Source organism: Aethalodelphis obliquidens, unplaced genomic scaffold, assembly GCF_003676395.1.
Source record: "Aethalodelphis obliquidens isolate GAN/ISIS:26980383/991018 unplaced genomic scaffold, ASM367639v1 scaffold41, whole genome shotgun sequence".
In the NCBI taxonomy this organism is placed as follows: domain Eukaryota; kingdom Metazoa; phylum Chordata; class Mammalia; order Artiodactyla; family Delphinidae; genus Aethalodelphis; species Aethalodelphis obliquidens.
The window spans coordinates 17,192,959-17,212,622 of record NW_020837985.1 but is presented as its reverse complement, the minus strand read 5'-3'; the positions used below and the strand labels follow the sequence as shown (position 1 = coordinate 17,212,622).

The window sequence follows — 19,664 nt, the reverse complement described above, 5'->3', positions numbered from 1 at the left end:
AGTCTGTGGCATTTTGTCCTAGGAGCCAGAGGGGGCTAAGACAACTATTTCTGCCTCTCTTCCCCAAATCACTTCCCTGCCCACTGGCCTGACAGCCCTTGCGAAGGAGCCTGCTTGCCCCTGTGTTCACCTTTCCTATGCTGAGACTTGGCCAACAGGAAGGAGACTGGATCTGTCTAAAACCGTGCGGCCCCCCACCGTCCAGGAACACAGACCAGGACCAGCTGGAGGAGCAGCGAACATGCCCCAGCGCCCCAGGCACACGGAAGCCTCGAGAAGCTGATATCTACAAAGTATCGCACGCATCTCAAAACGCTGCACCGACCTACGCTGACCAGATAGTGCTGTACACCTTTCTTCTGCTAGCCCCCATCTTTTTGGAGAGAGAGTCAAGGGGATTCGAAATGTACATGCTAAGATGCAGCCCAACGAGTGAGTGGCACACGAGTGAGTGAAAGAAACACGAGTGAGTGGCACAAAGCTGCCGGCAGCAGGGTGTGGATGGGGCAGTGGCTGGTGGGGGAGAGGCGCTAGGAAGGGCTCCACTGCGAGGGACAGGGCTTCCAACTCCAGACACGCTTACTGTAAAGGGCCACTGCGAAGGAAGCTGGTTTTTACAGTTGGTTGAAGAAACTAAAAAGGCTAGAAAAGGGGTAAAATCATAAATGAGCCAGAAAATGGCAAGTGTGAAGCACACGTAAATTCTATGAACTGTTAAAAACAACAAAGGCTTTTAGCCACCTCTAGTACTCTCAGGCCATCCCCTCAAACAGCCAGGGCAGCCCTAAGCTTTGTCTAACAATCAGACGCTGAATTCAGCAGGTCACGCTGATGGAGCCTTTCGGCCACGAAGAGAAGGGCCCTGACGCCCAGCGTGCACGCACCGTGAAGCTCCATGAGCCGAGGAGCCTGGGTAGACACACACGTGCCCAAGCATGAGGGTGCCCTTCCCGTCCTGTGTACCCCTAGTCCCAACAGCAGTCCACGAACACGTAAAAGGCCCAGAACAGCTAGGACAGCGGGGCGGGGGCAGGGGACCCTCCCCACGAGAGGAGAGGCCATCAAGCCGCAGCACAGGCCGCTCAGCAGGACGCGGCTCTTTCCCCCAGGAGAGGGCAGTTGACAGATGAGAGAGGAATAACTTATATTGTATAGGGATCCTCTTTTACTGATCAAATGGCAAAAACAAAAAGAAAAATGGTCTTTTGAGACCGAAAGTCTAACTCCCAGGAATGAGCCTAAAACATGCACTGGGGAAAACTGAAATAATTTCCCACCACAGGGAGCTGAGAGCATCACAGAACCGTGGAGCCGAGACCCAGGAGAGGGGGAGCTGGCAGAGCCCCTTCTGAGCCATCTCTGCAGAGCCTTGAGCCATCTCTGCAGAGTCCAGTCGGCGCGCCCACCCAGCCACAGCCCCTCTCCAAGGCCTGTCCACGTGTTCCCGTTACCGCGGTGGACGCGAGCTGCCCTCTCTCATCGGCGAGGACGGCTGTCCAGGCTCCAGCGGGTCAGCGAAAGGGGATGGCGGCACTGGGCCTGCGAGCGAGCGGCTGGACGCTGCAGTGCTCACCACCCGGTCCCTCCACGACAGGACCAGCCCACAGGCCACGAGGCAAAGAGGGTCATCTATGCTGGACTTGCCCGCCTCGAGGGGGCTTGGACTTGCAGGTACGATTTTCTACCCACAGCAGCACGGCTCTGCACTCCGGACCCAGCCAGCCGGCAGACCCCTGGCGCAGACCCCGCCCCGCAGGCGCAGCCCCGCAGCCCCGCCCGGCAGGAGCAGCAATACCTTGTCGTGCAGCCGCAGGTGCTCCTCGCAGGCGCGGAGAGCCTCCTCAGGCTGTGACTCTCCGAGGGCGCACAGGGCGCCACACACCTGCTCCTGCACCTGAGGGTCCTTGTCGGTGACAGCGTCCAGCAGAATGGTGAACAGCCCTGCCGTGACAAAGCCCAGTGGCGTAGTCAGGCCCGGCCCCGACCCCACCATCGCTACGCTCAGCCTCTGAGGACTCGGCCCCACAGCTGGAGGAGACCGCCGCGCCGGCCTGGCCGCTTTGCAGCCTCCACTGCGCTGGCCGGGATCTCTGGGACCCACTGGCCGCCTGCTCTGAGGTCACTCCAGCCACCTGTACCCCGACCTTCCAGCCCAGGCCACGTCTGCTCCACGTCTCTGGCCCCGCTGGATCCGAGCTCCTATAAAAGGCAGGCGGTGCAGACTCAGGGCCCCTTCGGAAGCTGCCCCAGGTGGCCCTCTGGCCCACACTCTGCCCTGTGCTTGCCAGGCGGCACCCCAGTCCCACCAGCTGCTTTCGCAGACTCCTCACCCTGGCAACTCCCCACACTCAGATCCAGGCCTCCGCCCCACGGACAGGACCCCCCATCCTCAGTGCCCCGAGAGCTCCGGGCGTGTGTCCGCCAGCGGTTCGCAGACCCTCACCCTGGGGATGGAAGCTGTGGGGCAGGAACACCATTCCCAGCCTCTGCCCCGCCCTGGGCCATGCCCTCAGCAAACCGCTGGCCCTGGCTGCAAGCAGAGCGGCCAGCCAGAGTGGATGCCGGCCCTGGGGCTTCTGTAAGAAGGGACGAAGGCTCAGGGACCCTCCCACATGGAGCACGAAGCCCCCTGTGCCAGGCAAACGCCGTCCCCCACGCCAGACTGAGCCTGTGGCCAGATCTGGACCTCTGCGTCAGCATCTGCAGAGACGAGAGCTTTGTTTTCTTTTTTTTTTCTAATGGAAACTTAGAGAAAGTGTGTTCGTGCAAGCGTCATTCCTTCCAAGCACATTTACTCAATGCCACGGGCTCCTCTGTGTCCCAAGCTCAGAAACCGGCAGGCATGACGTGGAGACCTGCCAAGAGCCCCACACACTCACTCTTCACGTATGACTCGCTCATTGCTGTGGCCGTGGCTTCCTCTCGCCCGGTGTGAACATGGACAGCTGTCTTCAAACCTGCAGCAACCAGACGCGCAACATTTAAGTCATAAGCCTCCTCAGTTTTTGAGCAGTTACTGTGTTTGTGTAAAACACAAGGTTTAAACAATTTCGCCCTGGGGGAACTGTCTCTGCCACAGTTTGGCTGAAAGGCGTGCGGAGGACGGGAGGCACCGTCCCCTCAATGGTCACCGGCTCTCCTCCACCCCAGCAGCTGTCAGCCCCGCCGATGCGTGGCCGGTCCACCAGGGCTGGTCCTGATTGGCCCACGGTGGCCTGGGCAAGCGTGTTACCACCCCCAGCTACAGCATCTCCCTTCACTCCGTGCGCATCAGGTCTGGTGTCGCTGGCGGTCTGTGCGGAGCAGGGACACCCTCCCTGAGAGCCAAGAGCAACAGCCTTGGTGGCTGCGGGGCTGGGACTCCCCATGCCTGAGATCCTAGCACAACGTTAAATGAGCCTCCTGCTGGCCGAGAGACTGGGTGGGCAGCACAGGGACCTGGTGGGCTCCCTGGCGCCTGAAACCAACCATCCAAACAGCACACGGGATCCAAACACCACACGCCTCGAAGCGCCACTTGCAACAGATGGACCCAAAGGATAAAGCCCATGAAATGCGCAAGCGGCCCCCACTTCAGCACGTGGCCACGTGCTCTGCCCTACGGCGCACTCTCCGAGGACCCGTACGGTGCTGCTCACCACCCTTCACTCCCCAGTCACCGCCTACTCAGAAAAGGCTGAAGGTGGAGGCAGCAAAGGAGAGACGCCTGGCCTTGCTCCCGAGCATGGAGGATGTGCTCATTTGGTTGCGGCCACACGGGAAGGGGGCAGTGAGAAGTCACCTAATGCGGGGACAGGGTTAGGGGGTGGAATTAAAAATAAGTGAGAGGGCTTCCCTGGTGGCGCAGTGGTTGAGAGTCCGCCTGCCGAGGCAGGGCACACGGGTTCGATCCCTGGTCCGGGAAGATCCCACATGCCGCAGAGCAACTAAGCCCGTGCGCCACAACTACTGAGCCTGTGCGCCTAGAGCCCGTGAGCCACAACTACTGAGCCTGCATGCTGCAACTACTGAGCCTGCGCACCTAGAGCCCGTGTTCCGCAAGGAGAGAAGCCACTGCAATGAGAAGCCCATGCACCACAATGAAGAGTAGCCCCGGCTCTCTGCAACTAGAGAAATCCCGCGCACAGCAACGAAGACCCAATGCAACCAAAAATTAATTAATTAATTAATTAATTTTTAAAAAATAAGTGAGAATTCTAGATCAAGAAGGCACACTGGTCCTAAGCATTCACCCATCCCACCAAAACCTCAGTGAAATGACAGAAAAGATGCATGTTTTAAAAGAACAAACCCACAAGAGCACTAGAAAACAAGAAAAGATAAAATTAGCAGACCAGAAGCTTCCAGGAATCCCAGGCAGACAGAAAGCAGATGGAGAGGACTGGTTTGAAGCTGGTGGCATCAGCAAGGTGTTTCCCCTTTCTGGAAAGCATCTGAAAATAACAAGGAAAACAAGAAATAAAAACACATGTTCCACTGGCAGCACAGCAAGAAGGTGGCAGAAACCGCCCCCCTGAAAAGCTGAAAGGCGGAAGCGCCACAGCCAGCAGGCAGGTGTGAGGTGTACCGGCCACAGGCTTCAGAAAGCCCACAGGACACTTCTCAGAGGCAGGCACCCCCGCACATGGAACCCACATCCTGAGTTCCCAGAACCGGTCTGAGTTTACAAGGCAAGCAGCCAGTTCCTGGGGCAGAGGCTTTGCCCTGTGGAAAGATACAGCTATGTCCACGCCTCAGAGCAAAGGGGCTAACCAGCTCCAGCTGGAACATCCTTCACACAAGTGCAGACAGCTGTGCTCACTCGGCTCGAGTCGCAGCAAACGCAAACAAGCATAAGAGAGGTGAGCCCCCAGCCCACCTGGGAGGGATGGACCCGTTTGCCATCTCAACCAAAACAACTAAGAAACTGAACAAAACACGTGAAGCCATAGTTCTCAGGCTGTTGGTCAACAGGAAACGAAGGGCAGGAAACCCTGAGGTCACTCCAGCTCGTCACCTATAGGGCACATCCAGCTGAGGACACTCAGGAAGGCCCAGAGTTAGGACGGGGAGCATCTCGGGAGGCCTGAGTCTTGCTGGAGTTTGGAGGGTCTAGTGCCAGAGAGAAGTCCAGAGACCTGCAGAGGGTCTCCTGGTCACTCAGTTGACTTACTGGCCAGCACAGGGGCAACAGAATAATGTCCCCAAAGATGCCCATGCCCTCATCCCCAGAATGTGAATATGTTACCTTATCTGGCAAAGGGACTTAGCAGATGGGATTAAGGGTACAGACCTTGAGGTGGAGAAATTACCCTGGATTATGTGGGTGAGACCAGCCTAAGTTCTTAAAAGCAGAGAACCTTTCCCAGCTGTGTCAGAGAGCTGAGATGGAAAAACAGGGAGAAAATCAAAGCATGGGAAGAAAACCCACCATGGCTGGCTTTGAAGATGGAGGAAGGAGGCTCTGAGCCAACGAATGTGGGCACCTATAGAAGCTGGGAACAACCCTCAGCTTACAGTCAGCAAGAAGACACGGACTTTGGTCCTACAGCCATAAAGAACCAAATTCTGCCAACAATCTGAAACAGCAGGAAACAGATCCTCCCCAGAGTCCCCAGAAAGGAGCACAGCCCTAGCAACCCAATTAGAGCCCCATGAGATCCACGTCAGCCTTCTGATCTTAAGAACTTTAAGATAATGAATATGTGTTGTTTAAGCCACTAAGTTTGTAGTAATTTGTTACAACAGCAATAGAAAACCAATACAAGCACGATGTTTAAGAAGAAATTACGGGGGCTTCCCTGGTGGCGCAGTGGTTAAGAATCCGCCTGCCAATGCAGGGCACACGGGTTCGAGCCCTGGTCTGGGAAGATCCCACATCCCGTGGAGCAACTATGCCCGTGCGCCACAACTACTGAGCCTGTGCTCTAGAGCCCGCGAGGCACAACTACTGAGCCCGCGTGCCACAACTACTGAGCCCGTGTGCCACAACTACTGAAGGCCACGTGCCTAGAGCCCGAGCTCTGCAACAAGAAAAGCCACCACAATGAGAAGCCTGCGCACCGCAACGAAGAGTAGCCCCCGCTCGCCTCAACTAGAGAAAGCTGCGTGCAGCAACGAAGACCCAATGCAGCCAAAATAAATAAATAAATTTATTTTTAAAAAAAAAAGAAGAAGAAATTACGCAAGGCCAGGAAAGGAGCCACCCAAAAGGATTAGCAGCAAATAATCCCTGGAGCTCACAATGAGGCAGGAATGGGCCTGCTCCCAGCAATCGGGGGAAACACAACTCACAGGGTTCTGGGAAGGGCACTAAAAAAGATTTCAGCTCAGTAAAGAAGTAAAATTAGGGAGTTCCTTGATGGCCTAGTGGTTAGGATTCCAGGCTTTCGCTGCCACGGCCCGGGTTCAATCCCGCAAACTGTGCCATGCAGCCAAAAAAAGACAAATAAAAAAAACAAGTAAGATTAGCCCGACGCTAAATGCCATTCTGGTTTCACCTAACAAAGCTAAAAGCAAGACCTGAAAAGATCAAACTGTTCCCAAATAACTTAGCCACAACCCAGCACAAAGCTTGAGAATAGTAATAGGAACACAAAAACATCTAGCACTAACAAAGTAAAATTACAATGTCTGTCATCCAATCAAAAATTACCAGGCAGGGACTTCCCTCGTGGTGCAGTGGTTAAGAATCTGCCTGCCAGTGCAGGGGACACGGGTTCGATCCCTCGTCCGGGAAGATCCCACATGCCACGGAGCAGCTAAGCCGGTGCGCCACAACTACTGAGCCTGCATGCCACAACTACTGAAGCCTGCACGCCTAGAGCCTGTGCTCCGCAACAAGAGAAGCCACCACAATGAGAAGCCCGTGCACCGCAACGAAGAGTAGCCCCCACTCGCCGCAACTAGAGAAAGCCTGCGCAGAGCAACGCAGACCCAACGCAGCCAAAAGTAAATAAATTTATTAAAGAAAAGAAATTACCAGACATGCAAACAGGCAAGAAAACTCAACCCATAATGAGGATGAATCAATCAATAGACACTGACCCAGAAATGATGCAGAGGAAAGAATTAGTAGTTAAGGACATTTAGATTATAATTGCATTTCATATATTCAAGAAACCACAGGGAACACTGAGTATGTTAACATAAAGAGGCTAAAGTACAAGAATGGGAAAAGAAAAACAAGGCTGACAGCTAGTCATAAAAAAGCTGGAGTGACTATATTAATAGTAGACAAAGTGGATTACAGAGACACAACAATTCTAAGCGTTTATGCACCTAATAACAGAGCTTCAAAATACACAAAATCAAACCTAATAAAAATGCAAGGAGAAAGAGACAAATCCAAAATACAGTAGAAATTCAGCACCCCTCTGTCTGTAATTGTCAGAACAAGTGTACAGAAGATTGCTAAAGGTACAGGAAACCTGAACAATACTGTCAACCAACTTAAGTAGTATTTATAGAACACTGTATTCATTAACAGTAGAATATGTATTTTTTCCAAAATCACATGAAACATTTACCAAGACTGACCACATTCTGAGCAATAAAACAAGTCTCAATAAGCCTAAAAGAATTCGAGTCATACAAAGTATGCTCTCTGAGCACATGGAGTTAAATTTGAAATCAATAAGAGAAAGCTACCTGAGAAATCCCCAAGTATTTAGAAACTGCTTAATATGCTTCAAAATAATGCATGAGTCAAAAAAGAAATCAAAAATGAAATTAGAAAGCATTTTGAAGTGAATGAAAATGAAGACATCAAAATTGGTGGGAAATGTATAGCACTAAATGTCTGTATTAGAAAAGAAGAATGACTTTGTGAATTTGAATAAAAGAAACCTAATTTAGCAGGGAGTGCGGAGGCCAGAGTGGGAGCTCCTGTGCACTGCCACTCCAGGTGAATCACAGACCCAACAGGAAGAGTCATGACTTGCATTCCCCGCAGGAAGATGTCTCTACTTTAGGACCCTGGCAAGAGGAAGGAAGATCTCTCCTTGCCCGGCAACAAGCCCAGCAGATGGGAACCCTCTCAGCTCAGGCACTGGGAAGCCATCACCATCCTGAACTCTCCCATCCCTCCGGTGGACTTTCCTTCAGAGCAGCCCCTCCCAACTTCCTCCTTTTTCTCTGCAAAGTAACTTCCTCTCCTTTGTTTGCTGGACTAGCCTATAGTTTTTGCTATACCATGGCTGCAATTCTCTGCTATTCCCAAATAAACACATTTTGCTGGTAAAATAACTGGCTGTTTTAGTTTTAAGGTCAACAACATCAAATTCCACCTTAAGGGACTCCCCTCGTGGCGCAGCGGTTAAGAATCTGTCTGCTCGGGGCTTCCCTGGTGGCGCAGTGGTTGAGAGTCCGCCTGCCGATGCAGGGGACACGGGTTCGAGCCCTGGTCTGGGAAGATTCCACATGCCACGGAGCAACTAAGCCCATGCACCACAACTACTAAGCCTGCACTCTAGAGCCTGCGAGTCACAACTACTAAGCCCGCGTGCCACAACTACTGAAGCCCGTGTGCCTAGACCCCGTGCTCCACAACAAGAGAAGCCACCACAATGAGAAGCCTGCGTGCCGCAATGAAGAGTAGCTCCCGCTCGCCGCAACTAGAGAAAACCCACGTGCAGCAACGAAGACACAACACAGCCAAATAAATAAATAAATTTATTAAAAAAAAAAAATTCCACCGTAAGAAACTAGACACTCAAAAGAAGCAAAAGGAAATAATAAGTATCAGTACATAAATCAAAGAAATAAAAACAAAGAATAGAAAAAAAAAATCAAAGTACCAAAGGCTAGTTATTTGAGAAGATCAATAAATTTGATAACCTCCAGCCTGACTGATCAGGAAAAAGAGAGAAAACACAAATTACCAATCTTAAGAATGAGAATGGTGACATCACTACAGATTCTACAGATATTAAAAGGATAGTAAGAATATATTCTGAATAACTTTTTGCCAGTAAATTGGACAACTTAAAAGAAATAGACAAGTCAATTATATCTCAATAAAAAATTATAAAAATTTAAAAAATAAGGGCTTCCCTGGTGGCACAGTGGTTGAGAGTCCGCCTGCCGATGCAGGAAACACGGGTTCGTGCCCCGGCCTGGGAAAATCCCACATGCCGCGGAGTGGCTGGGCCCGTGAGCCATGGCCGCTGAGCCTGCACATCCGGAGGCTGTGCTCCGCAACGGAAGAGGCCACAACAGTGAGAGGCCTGCATACTGCCAAAAAAAAAAAAAAAAAAAAAAAAAAAATTTAAAAAATAAGAGAAATAGGGCTTCCCTGGTGGCACAGTGGTTGGGGGTCCGCCTGCCGATGCAGGGGACGTGGGTTAGTGCCCCGGTCCGGGAAGATCCCACATGCCGCGGAGCGGCTGGGCCCGTGAGCCATGGCCACTGAGCCTGCGCGTCCGGAGCCTGTGCTCCGCAACGAGAGAGGCCACAGAAGTGACAGGCCCACGTACCGCAAAAAATAAGTAAATAAGAGAAATAGACAAGTTCCTTGAAAGACAGACTATCAAACCTCACTCAAGAAAAAACAGATAACCTAAATAGCCCTATATCTAATAAAGAAATTGAACTTGTAGTTAAAAGCCTTCCCACAGAGAAAACTCTAGGCCTAGATGACTTCCCTGGGGAATTCTGTCAAACATTTAAGGAAGAAACAATACCAACTATATACAAATTCTTCCAGGAAAACTGAAAATAAAAAGCACTTACCAAGACTTCCCTGGTGGCACAGTGGTTAAGAATCCACCTGCCAATGCAGGGGACACAGGTTCGAGCCCTGGTCCGGGAAGATTCCACATGCCACGGAGCAACTAAGCCTGTGCACCGCAACTACTGAGCCTGCGCTCTAGAGCCCACGAGCCACAACTACTGAGCCCGCACACCACAACTACTGAAGCCCGCACACCTAGGGCCCGTGCTCGGCAACAAGAGAAGCCACCACAATAAGCCCGCGCACCGCAACAAAGAGTAGCCCCTGCTCGCCGCAACTAGAGAAAGCCCGCGCGCAGCAACGAAGACTCAATGCGGCCAAAACTAAATAACGAACTAAATAAAAACACTTACCAACTGATTCTCTGAGGCCAGCATAACTCTGATAACAAAACCAGACACAGATACTACAAATAATGAAAACTATAGACCAATATCCCTCATAGACACAAAATTTCTTGACAATATTTTATCAAATCATATCCAACATGTAAAAAGGATAATACATCATGACTAAATTGGGTTTATCCTATGAATGCAAGGTTGGTTGAGTATTTTTAAGTGCAGCCAATGTAAGTCACATTAACAGACCAAAAAATAAAAACCATATAATCATCTCAATAAATGCAGAAAAAGCATTTGCCACAATCCAATATACACTTATAATAAAAATTATCAACAAACAGGAATAGAAGGGAACTTCCACAACCTGACAAAGAGCACCTAAGGGAAACCTATAAGAACATCCTTAATGGTAAAAGACTAAATGCAATCCCTGTAAGATGGGGGACAAGGCAGGGATGTCTGCTCTCACCCATTCTATTCACTATCATACTGGAGGCTCTAGCCTATGCAACAAGGCAAGGAAAACAATAATATAAGGCATCCAAATTGAAAAAGAAGTAAAACTGTTTTTATTCACAGATGATGTGGCCATCTATGCAGAAAATCCTACAGAACCTACAAGTGGAACCAGATCAATAAGTCAGCTAGCAAGATCACAGGATATAAAATTAACATTAAAAAAGCAACGTATGGGGCTTCCTTGGTGGTGCAGTGGTTAAGAATCCACCTGCCAATGCAGGGGACATGGGTTCGATCCCTGGTCTGGGAAGATCCCACATGCCACAGAGTAACTAAGCCTGTGCACCACAACTACTGAGCCCGCACTCTAGAGTCCACGAGCCACAACTACTGAGCCCGCAAGCCACAACTATTGAGCCCACGTGCCACGACTACTGAAGTCCGCACACCTAGAGCCCGTGCTCCGCAACAAGAGAAGCCACCGCAGTGAGGAGCCCACGCACCGTAATGAAGAGTAGCACCCACTCGCCTCAACTAGAGAAAGCCTGCACACAGCAACGAAGACCCAACACAGGCAAAAATAAATAAATTAAAAAAAAATTAAGAACAATAAAGCAACTGTATTTCCATATACTAACAATAAACAAAAATTGAAAAAGCCACACCATTTGCCACTGAGCAAAAATTATATGAAATATTTGGGGATAAATTTGACAAAAGGTGGACCTGGTGAGAGATAGTAAAGAAAACTTAAATAAATGGAGAGAAATACGGTACAAGGATATCAACTTTTTACAAATGCATCTGCGGATTGAAGGCATTCCCAATCAAAATCCCAGAATGTTTTTTGTAGAAATTGACAGACTGATTCTAAACTCATATGGAAATGCAAAGGACCTAGAATAGCCAAGACAACTCTGAAAAAAAGCAAACCAAAACTAAACTGGAGAACTTACACTACCTGACTTCAGGACTTATATGTCCAGTTTTCAACAAAGGTACAAAGGCAACTGAGTGGAGAAGAGATAGTCTTTCAACAAACAGTACTGAACTGGACACCCACATACAATAAGTAAACTCCAATCTATACCTCACACCACACACAAAAACTCCAAATGACCCACAGACCTAAATGTGAAACTTAAAACTATAAAACTTCTGGAAAGAAACATAGAAGAAAATATCCATGACTGACACCAAAAGCAAAATCTATAAAAGAAAAACTTGATAAACTGACATTTGTCCAAGCACTGCTCTTTGAATATGCTGCTAAGGGAGTGGCAACTGAACGAGTGAACACCTCTAAGGCCACCACTCAGTGACAGACATGCCATGATCAACGTCAGCGCCCCCCCCACCCTCCTCACTCCACCCCCACACTGCACATCAGACAGCAGATGCCCTGCTCCTTCTCTGAGAGCTGATCCCTGGCAGCCGCCTCACCTAACCCTGCCTTTGGCCACTTCCTCCACGCTGAGTGCTGGCCTTTGTCAAACGCAGGTCACATCACGTCACACCGCTTCTCACTGATCTTCACTGTTGCCCACAGAATCAAACCAACACCTTCAACGAGGGCTGTCGCAACCTAGACCCAAGCCCCTCTCTGCTTCCCTCTCGCCCCTCACGCTGCAGGCGTCCAGCACCTGAACGCCCTGGGCCAGGGCTTCGGCTCTCGCACCTCTGCTTCTGTTGGTCCCTACAAGTACCCTGCCCCGCCCTGCCCCCTCCACCCCGGGAAACCCACTCATTCCTCAAGGGCCAGTCCCTTAGCGCACCCCTCCAGCGGGTGACCCAGTGTTCCTGCGGCCCTGGCTCCTACGGGGACTGTGGCATCAGTTCCAAACAATGACAGTTGTGCGTGCCAGTCCGCTCCAGCGCACTGTGAGTGGGGAGAAAAGTTGTGGTTTATATCCTTAGTATGCACGCAATTTCAAAAAACAAACAAAAGCTGTTCATTGAAGGAAAAGACCCAAAATCCTCCCATAAGACTCAATATTATACAACTGTCAATTTTCCTTCATCTACAAATATGTGAGTCGGGCTACTGGAGGGTACTTGATAAAATGGTTCCAAAGTTCATATGGAAGAATCAACAGACAAAAGTAGCCAACTAAATTCTGAAAAGTATGTGAACAGGATTTGTCCTATGTTGTGTTAAAACGTATTAAAAGGCTACCGTAATTAAAACTATGCTATTGTTCTAAGAAGAGGTGAACAGATCAACAGAACTGTACAGAAAGTCCAGAAATAAACACCAGTAAGGAAGAAAAGGAAGATTTTAAATAATGAAGACAGATTAGCCAATAGTGTTGGAACAGCTAGTTAGGCACTTAGGGAAAAAAATTAGTCTTCCCTACATCTTTCCTTACCCCAAAATAAATGCTAGATGGATATAAGTGTTACATGTAAAAATGAAATGTAAGTCCTAAGTAGAAAATACAAGTACACATTTTAGAGTCTTGGAGTAGGAAAGGACTTTCTAAGCCAGACACAAAAACCCACACACCTTGACGAATGTTGTTCAGTTGGACTATATAAAATTTTTTAATTTCTGAAAGTCAAAAACACACATAAATTGAAGACCACATCCATACACATACACCTAAGCCCACAACCCCACACTCTCACAACTCACCCCATCCTCAGTGGAGCATAAAGTAACTAAAAGACAAAGCAGGTCCAACCGTTCATAACCGTTCATAATCAAGAGGCGAATCTGTCTCCTACTAACACGCAAAGGAGCCCATCCGCACCAACAAGACGAACAAGAAGGAGGGCGGTATGCAGACGGCCAGTCCAGGACTGGGCTCTGCCCGCGTCACGAGTGAGCCGCTGGGAGTGAGGCCTGCACACAGCTGCGCTCTGCCAGCACCAGACGTTGTCAGTGCTGTGGCCACCACACAGGTGCGGACAACCAGCAGAGCCTGTGGAGTGTCCCCCACAAGCCCAAATGGTCGCGCTGCGTGACGGGATCATCCACCTCTCGACATCCGTCTACAGAAGCCCTCCCGTGAGTGCAGATGTTAGAAAACACACGTGTCAATCAGGGATCTGGTTAGACTTTTTAAAAAACAAGCACTGGAAAAAGGTGGCTGTCAAGTAAGTATAAACTACCTGGCTGGTGGAAGAGCCGGGCTTGACCGGTTTTGTAAGTTTCCACCTGCTGCCCCTGCCCCAGGCCAGGAGGTCTGTGGAGCAGACAGACCTATGAGCACAGAGCTGACGGCAAATCGAGGTGAACACGCTGCAGGGGAAGGGGGTGCAGAGACGGGGACGGGTCTGGGAGGCTCCCCGCGTCCCACAGGATGCACTGAAGAGGCACCATCTCCTTTAATCTGCACGGCCAAGCAGGTCTGCGAGGCACGTGCTGTCAGCAGCTGGTCAGCGATGGGGCGGGACTTCCGCCGGGACTGGCTCCTGCACTGCCCTCCTCCACACCTGCCCAGATGCTCCCAGCACAGGGCACGGAGCAGGGCCAACAGGGTCCTCCTTCCCACGCTGGACGCGCTATGGGTGAGCACGGAAGCAGCTCCCTCCTCCCTCTCCCACCCCTCCTCCTCGCTCACCTGTACTCAGCATTCATTCAATGGCATTTAGTAATGCCCACTAGGTGCTGCCCCCACCCACAGAGCCCCTGGCCTGAAAGATGCCCACTTGTATTATGGCTGCCACATGAACTGGCACACGCTAACAGAGGTGCTGGGCCAACTTTGCTGAGCCGGAGAGGGGTCAGAAGTGGGTGTGGGAGGCCAAGGAGGCCACACACAGCCCAGCCCAGAGGCAGCCAGGAGCTGGTCTGGAGGGTAGGTGTGTGAGGGGAGACTGGGAAGTCAGGAGGCCCTGGGGGGTCGCAGGAACTCCCCACCCCCACCCACGCACAAGGCCCAGGGTCTTCCCCTCTTAGCACAGGAGCTAGAGAAGGAATCAGCTTCCAGAGTCACCGACAAGAACCTGGGCAGATGACCCAGGAAGCACAGTCCTTTGAGAACACCGTTTCTCAACATAAGCCATGCCAAGCAGTGTCCCCCCAGAACTGGGTGGCCCTCCAGCTCAGTGGAGAAAGCACGTTTCTCACGACGTCCAGCAGCCACCATTCCTTGAGCACCGAGCAGGAGCCTTCCTGGGGCCCTACCTCGAGAAGATCAAGTAACTCAGCTCCACGAAGGGGCTCACGAGATCTGGGGCTGCTGATCACAGACAAGCAGCGAGCCGGCTGTCCACCTGGGCCTCGGTGGACCCTGGTCCGAACTAAGCACAGACACCTGCTTCCAGGCACAGGCGGCAGCTGTGAAGGTGAGGGAGCCGGCAAGCAGCCACGGGCTCCACCTCTGATCCCCTGAGGGCCCTCAGCAGGCAGCAAACAGCCCTGGAGGAGTGAGAAACTGCAAGACGCAGGTCCAAACAATCCACCGCAGCATGGACGTCGGTGTCAAGGTAACCAAGACAGCTCAACTCCAGGTGATCCTATTCTGACACCAAAGAGAGACGAGAGACACGTGCTTGCGTGAGCCATGATGGCCGAAGACCCTGCTGACAACAGCATCCCCAGGCCCTTTGGCTGCCAGGACCACAGGGGCAACCACGTCACAATCATGCCACCACTCAAGTGTCCCACACTGATGATTCCCGCATGGGTCTCCTGGGGCCCAGCGCCTGCTGGCCTTCTCCATCTGGACCACCATCGCCACGCACACTCAACGGCTCTAACACCATCGTCACCCCGACTTCTCCCCGACCCCCACCTCACCTGCCTCTTTTCCTGTGTCATCGTGCACTCAGCTACGTGGGTCAGAGGTCAGCATCACCCCCTCCTGTTCCTCTATCTCCCTTCCCACACCCTACAGTGACTCACTGACCACCTTCTTCCCCACCTCTACCACCATCCCTTTCCAGGGTGGTCCCCTCAGCCAGCCTCCACCCCAACCCCACCTGCCCCTCGCACCAGGCAGCCGCTCCCGCTTACATCCCCACACCCGCCCCCTCTGCCCCCCGCACCCCTTTGTGCCTCACTGCCCTTGAGCTTACCAGTCAGCCCCGCCCCCACCCCGGCTGGGCCGGCAACGGGGAACCTCAGGCCCTAGCTATGCTGGCGCTCCAGGAAAACCAGAACCCAAACTTGGGCCTAAGGGCCCAGGGGCTGACTGGGAGCCAGCCCTGGCCTAGCACCACGGAGCTCTCACCTGGATTGAGAGCGGGACGTCCTGCAGCCCTCCAGCTTCAAGCCTACCTTACATGACCAGTAATCCTCAGGACTGTGGACAAAGTACCTCCCTGCTCTACAGTCAAAGAGAAAATGGAACGAATACAACGGCCCCTGCGCGTTGGGACTCTCGGGTTTAGGCTTAGCTTCCCATAGGGAGGACCCCGTTTTCCCCCCGGGGAAGCAAGGGCGTGAACCACACGCCTCCGGAGTGACAGGCGCTAGGACTGGGGACCGAGCGCCCCCCAGGGAGGAGACGGGCACAGAGACCAGGTACTCCGAGTCCCACCCTGGGAGGGGACGGGCACGGGGGCCGGGCTCCCCATGCCGTTGCGACGAAGAATGTGAGCGGCTCGGCTCCCAGGGCGCTCTTCCGGGTTGTGACGCGGCAAATGCGGCTCCGCGCGCAGCTGGGCGCACCTGAGCCCGGGGAAGGGGGTGGGCTCGGCCCCGCGACGCCCGGGACCCTTTCCGCGCTCGCCCGGTGACCTTGCAGAGGCGCCCCCTGACTCGGTTTCCCGCGGCGGCCTGGCCAAGGGGGCGGCCCGAGAGTCCGCAGCCCAGGCTTCCCCGAGGGGCGCCTCGCCGAGTTACCGCCGCCAGCCCCGATCCCGGGCCCCGACTCCATTTACCTGAGGAGCCGCGGCAGCCGCAGCCCGGCATCCGCCCTCCCGCCTGCCGCTGACCGGAGTGGGCGGGGCCACGCGGCGAGGCCACCGCCCCCCCCGCCAACCGTGGCCCGGCGCGCGGCAGCCCGGCCCCGCCCCCAAGCGACCTCTGCGCTCACTGGTCGGAGGTGCGTCCCTCTCGCCCTCTCCACCCGGTCCCCGAACCCCAAAGAGTGAGAGTGCGCAAACTCCGCCTCGCGCTCGGCCCCGCCCCCTGCCGCCCCGTGACCGCCACACCTGACTGTTGGGCGCCAGTAGGGCAGCCCTGTCGGCCTCAAGGCGTGCGGCCGGCCACTGCGCAGGCGCAGGACGCGGCTCCCTTCCCACTCTGCCGTGTCCTCGTACGACATTTACACCGCGATGATCCCGGCACACAGACACCGCCCCACATACCGGGAGAGGCATCGGCGACGCCGGCTCGGCGCGTCAGTGCGCCCAAAGCCGGTCCTCTCACAAGCACATACCTGTCCAGGTACGCACGCCAGGTGAGCCTGACCGGGACACACACAGGCACTGTCATGCCCTATATCTCTCACACATGCACACACACTGAACACCCAACCAACACCCGAGAGACCCAGGGCCGAGGAACCCTCCGCAAAAAGGTACACACACGCAAACTGGAGGCACACGTCCAGTATGCCAACAGACCGTGGGAATCAAGATGAGCAGCCATAGGGCTTCCCTGGTGGCGCAGTGGTTGAGAGTCCGCCTGCCGATGCAGGGGACACGGGTTCGTGCCCCGGTCCGGGGGGATCCCACATGCCGCGGAGCGGCTGGGCCCGTGAGCCGTGGCCGCTGAGCCTGCGCGTCCGGAGCCTGTGCTACGCAACGGGAGAGGCCATGACAATGAGAGGCCCGCGTACCGCAAAAAAAAAAAAAAAAAAAAGATGAGCAGGCATCAATGAAACTCCTAGGGACTTCCCCGGTGGCCCAATGGTTAAGAACCCACCTGCCAATGCAGGAGACACGGGTTCCGGGTTTCAGCCCTGATCCGGGAAGATCCCACATGCAGCAGAGCAACTAAGCCCGTGCACCACAACTACTGAGCCTGCGCCCCAGAGCCCGCGAGCCACAACTACTGAGCCCGCAAGCTGCAACTACTGAAACCAAGCACCTAGAGCCCATGCTCCGCAACAAAGAGAAGCCACCACAATGAGAAGCCTGCGCACCACAACCAAGAGTAGCCCTCGCTCCCACAACTAGAGAAAAGCCCAGGCCCAGCAACAAAGACCCAGCGCAGCCAAAAATAAATAAATTAAATAAATAAATAAATTTATTTATTTATTTTAAAAAATAAAACTCCTAGAAGAGAACATAGGCAAAACATTCTCTGACATAAATCGTACCAATGTTTTCTTAGGTCAGTCTTCCAAGGCAATAAAAGTAAAAGCAGGGCTTCCCTGGTGGCGCAGCGGTTGAGAGTCCGCCTGCTGATGCAGGGGACACGGGTTCGTGTCCTGGTCCGGGAGGATCCCACGTGCCGCAGAGCGGCTGGGCCCGTGAGCCATGGCCGCTGAGCCTGCGCGTCTGGCCAGCCATGGCCGCTGGCCGCTGAGTGCTCCGCAACGGGAGAGGCCATGACAGTGAGAGGCCCGCGTACCACAAAAAAAAAAAAAAAAAGTAAAAGCAAAAATAAATAAATGGGACCTAATCAAACTTAAAAGCTTTGAAACCATAAACAAAACAAAAAGACATCCTATGGAATGGCAGAAAATATTTGCAAATGATGCGACCAACAAGGGCTTTATTTCCAGAACATACAAACAGCTCATAGAAATCCATAAAAAAAAAAAAAACCCAATCGAAAAATGCACAGAAAGGACATCCCTGGTGGCGCAGTGGTTAAGAATCCGCCTGCCAATGCAGGGGACATGGGTTCGAGCCCTGGTCCGGGAAGATGCCACATGCTGCGGAGCAACTAAGCCCGTGCACCACAACTACTGAGGCTGTGCTCCAGAGTCCGCAAGCCACAACTACTGAGCCCACGTGCCACAACTACTGAAGCCAGCATGCCTAGAGCCCATGCTCTGCAATAAGAGAAGCCACTGCAATGAGAAGCCTGCACACCACAACGAAGAGTAGCCCTGGCTCACCACAACTAGAGGAAGCCTGCAGGCAGCAACGAAGACCCAACTCAGTCAAAAGTAAAATAAATAAAATAAATACACTTTTTTTTTTAAATGCACAGAAGACGTTTCTCCAAAGACATACAGATGGCCAATAGGCACATGAAAAGATACTCAACATTGCTAATTATTAGAGAAATGCAAATCAAAACTGCAGTAAGGTACCACCTGACACCAGTCAGAATGGCCATCATTAAAAAGTCTACAAATAACAAATGCTGGAGAGGGTGTGGAGAAAAGGGAACCCTCCTACACTGTTGGTGTGAATGTGAAGTGGTGCAGCCACTATGGCAAACAGTATGGGGGTTCCTCAAAAAACCCAAAATAGAGTTGCCATATGAGCCAGCAATCCCACTCTTGGGCATATATCTGGAGTAAACGATAAGTTGAAAAGATACATGCACCTCAGTGTTAATAGCAGCACTATTTACAACAGCCAAGACATGGAAGCATCCTAAGTGTCCACTGACAGATGAATGGATAAAGAAGATGTGGCACATGTATACAATGGAATACTATTCAACCATAAAAAAGGATGAAATAATGGCATTTGCAGGGACATGGATGGACCTAGAGATGATCATGCTAAGTGAAGTAAGTCAGAAAGAGAAAGACAAATATAACGTTACCCTCCCCTTGAAACACCTGGCGCAGCTTCTCTTTTCCTAACCCCCAGGTCAGTAGCAAACCAGTTAGTTTGCCCATATTTTCTATACTCCAGGCAGTTTGCTAGACAAGGGTTGTGGGTGAGCAACGGAACATCAAACACCAGCCTTGTTCTCAAGCAGCTCACAGTCCAACAGGGATGACAAAATGTGCCGCAGCAGTTCAATTCCAAGCATTCTGAGGCTTTCCCTGCAGTGGGAGTACCCTGTGGACCGTGGATCCCGGCGGGGACAAGTCCAGTCCCCAGCCACTGCCAGGACGGCAGCCGCCAGCCACTGTGCCATCCAGCTCACAGAAGAGAGACTACGACTTGGGCCTCAGTTGTGTCGTCTGGAAAGGGGGCATCGCTTGGTGTTACTCAGATTTGAAATCCTGGGTGTGAACTGCCTACCACAGGACAGGCACGTCGGGTGCGGTCTGTGCACAGGAGCAGGACTCTGGGAGCTGGTAGTTGCCCCTTAGAACGGCACCTGGCTCACAGCAGGC

The 19,664-nt window shown here is 52.5% G+C and overlaps 1 protein-coding gene across 17 annotated transcripts in view; it reads right to left on the bottom strand.

The window, feature by feature from the left end:
• Nucleotides 1-16,468, bottom strand: part of MROH1 (maestro heat like repeat family member 1) — a 67,434-nt gene extending 50,966 nt beyond the window's left edge. For 14 of the 17 annotated variants that reach the window (XR_003438302.1, XM_027132083.1, XM_027132087.1 and 11 more), the window contains exons 1-2: nt 2,880-2,916; nt 1,796-1,941 (exon numbers count right to left, since the gene is read on the bottom strand). Coding sequence is in view for 16 of the 17 variants with exons in the window: in XM_027132083.1 (XP_026987884.1) it covers nt 1,796-1,941; nt 2,880-2,901 (168 nt within the window). In the remaining variant the exon portion in view is untranslated. Of the gene's footprint in view, nt 1-1,795; nt 1,942-2,879; nt 2,958-4,334; nt 5,708-15,695; nt 15,789-16,347 lie in introns of those variants that run through there. The other 3 variants (XM_027132088.1, XM_027132091.1, XM_027132089.1) reach the window with 3 other exon arrangements.
• Between the last annotated feature and the right edge of the window lie 3,196 nt (nt 16,469-19,664).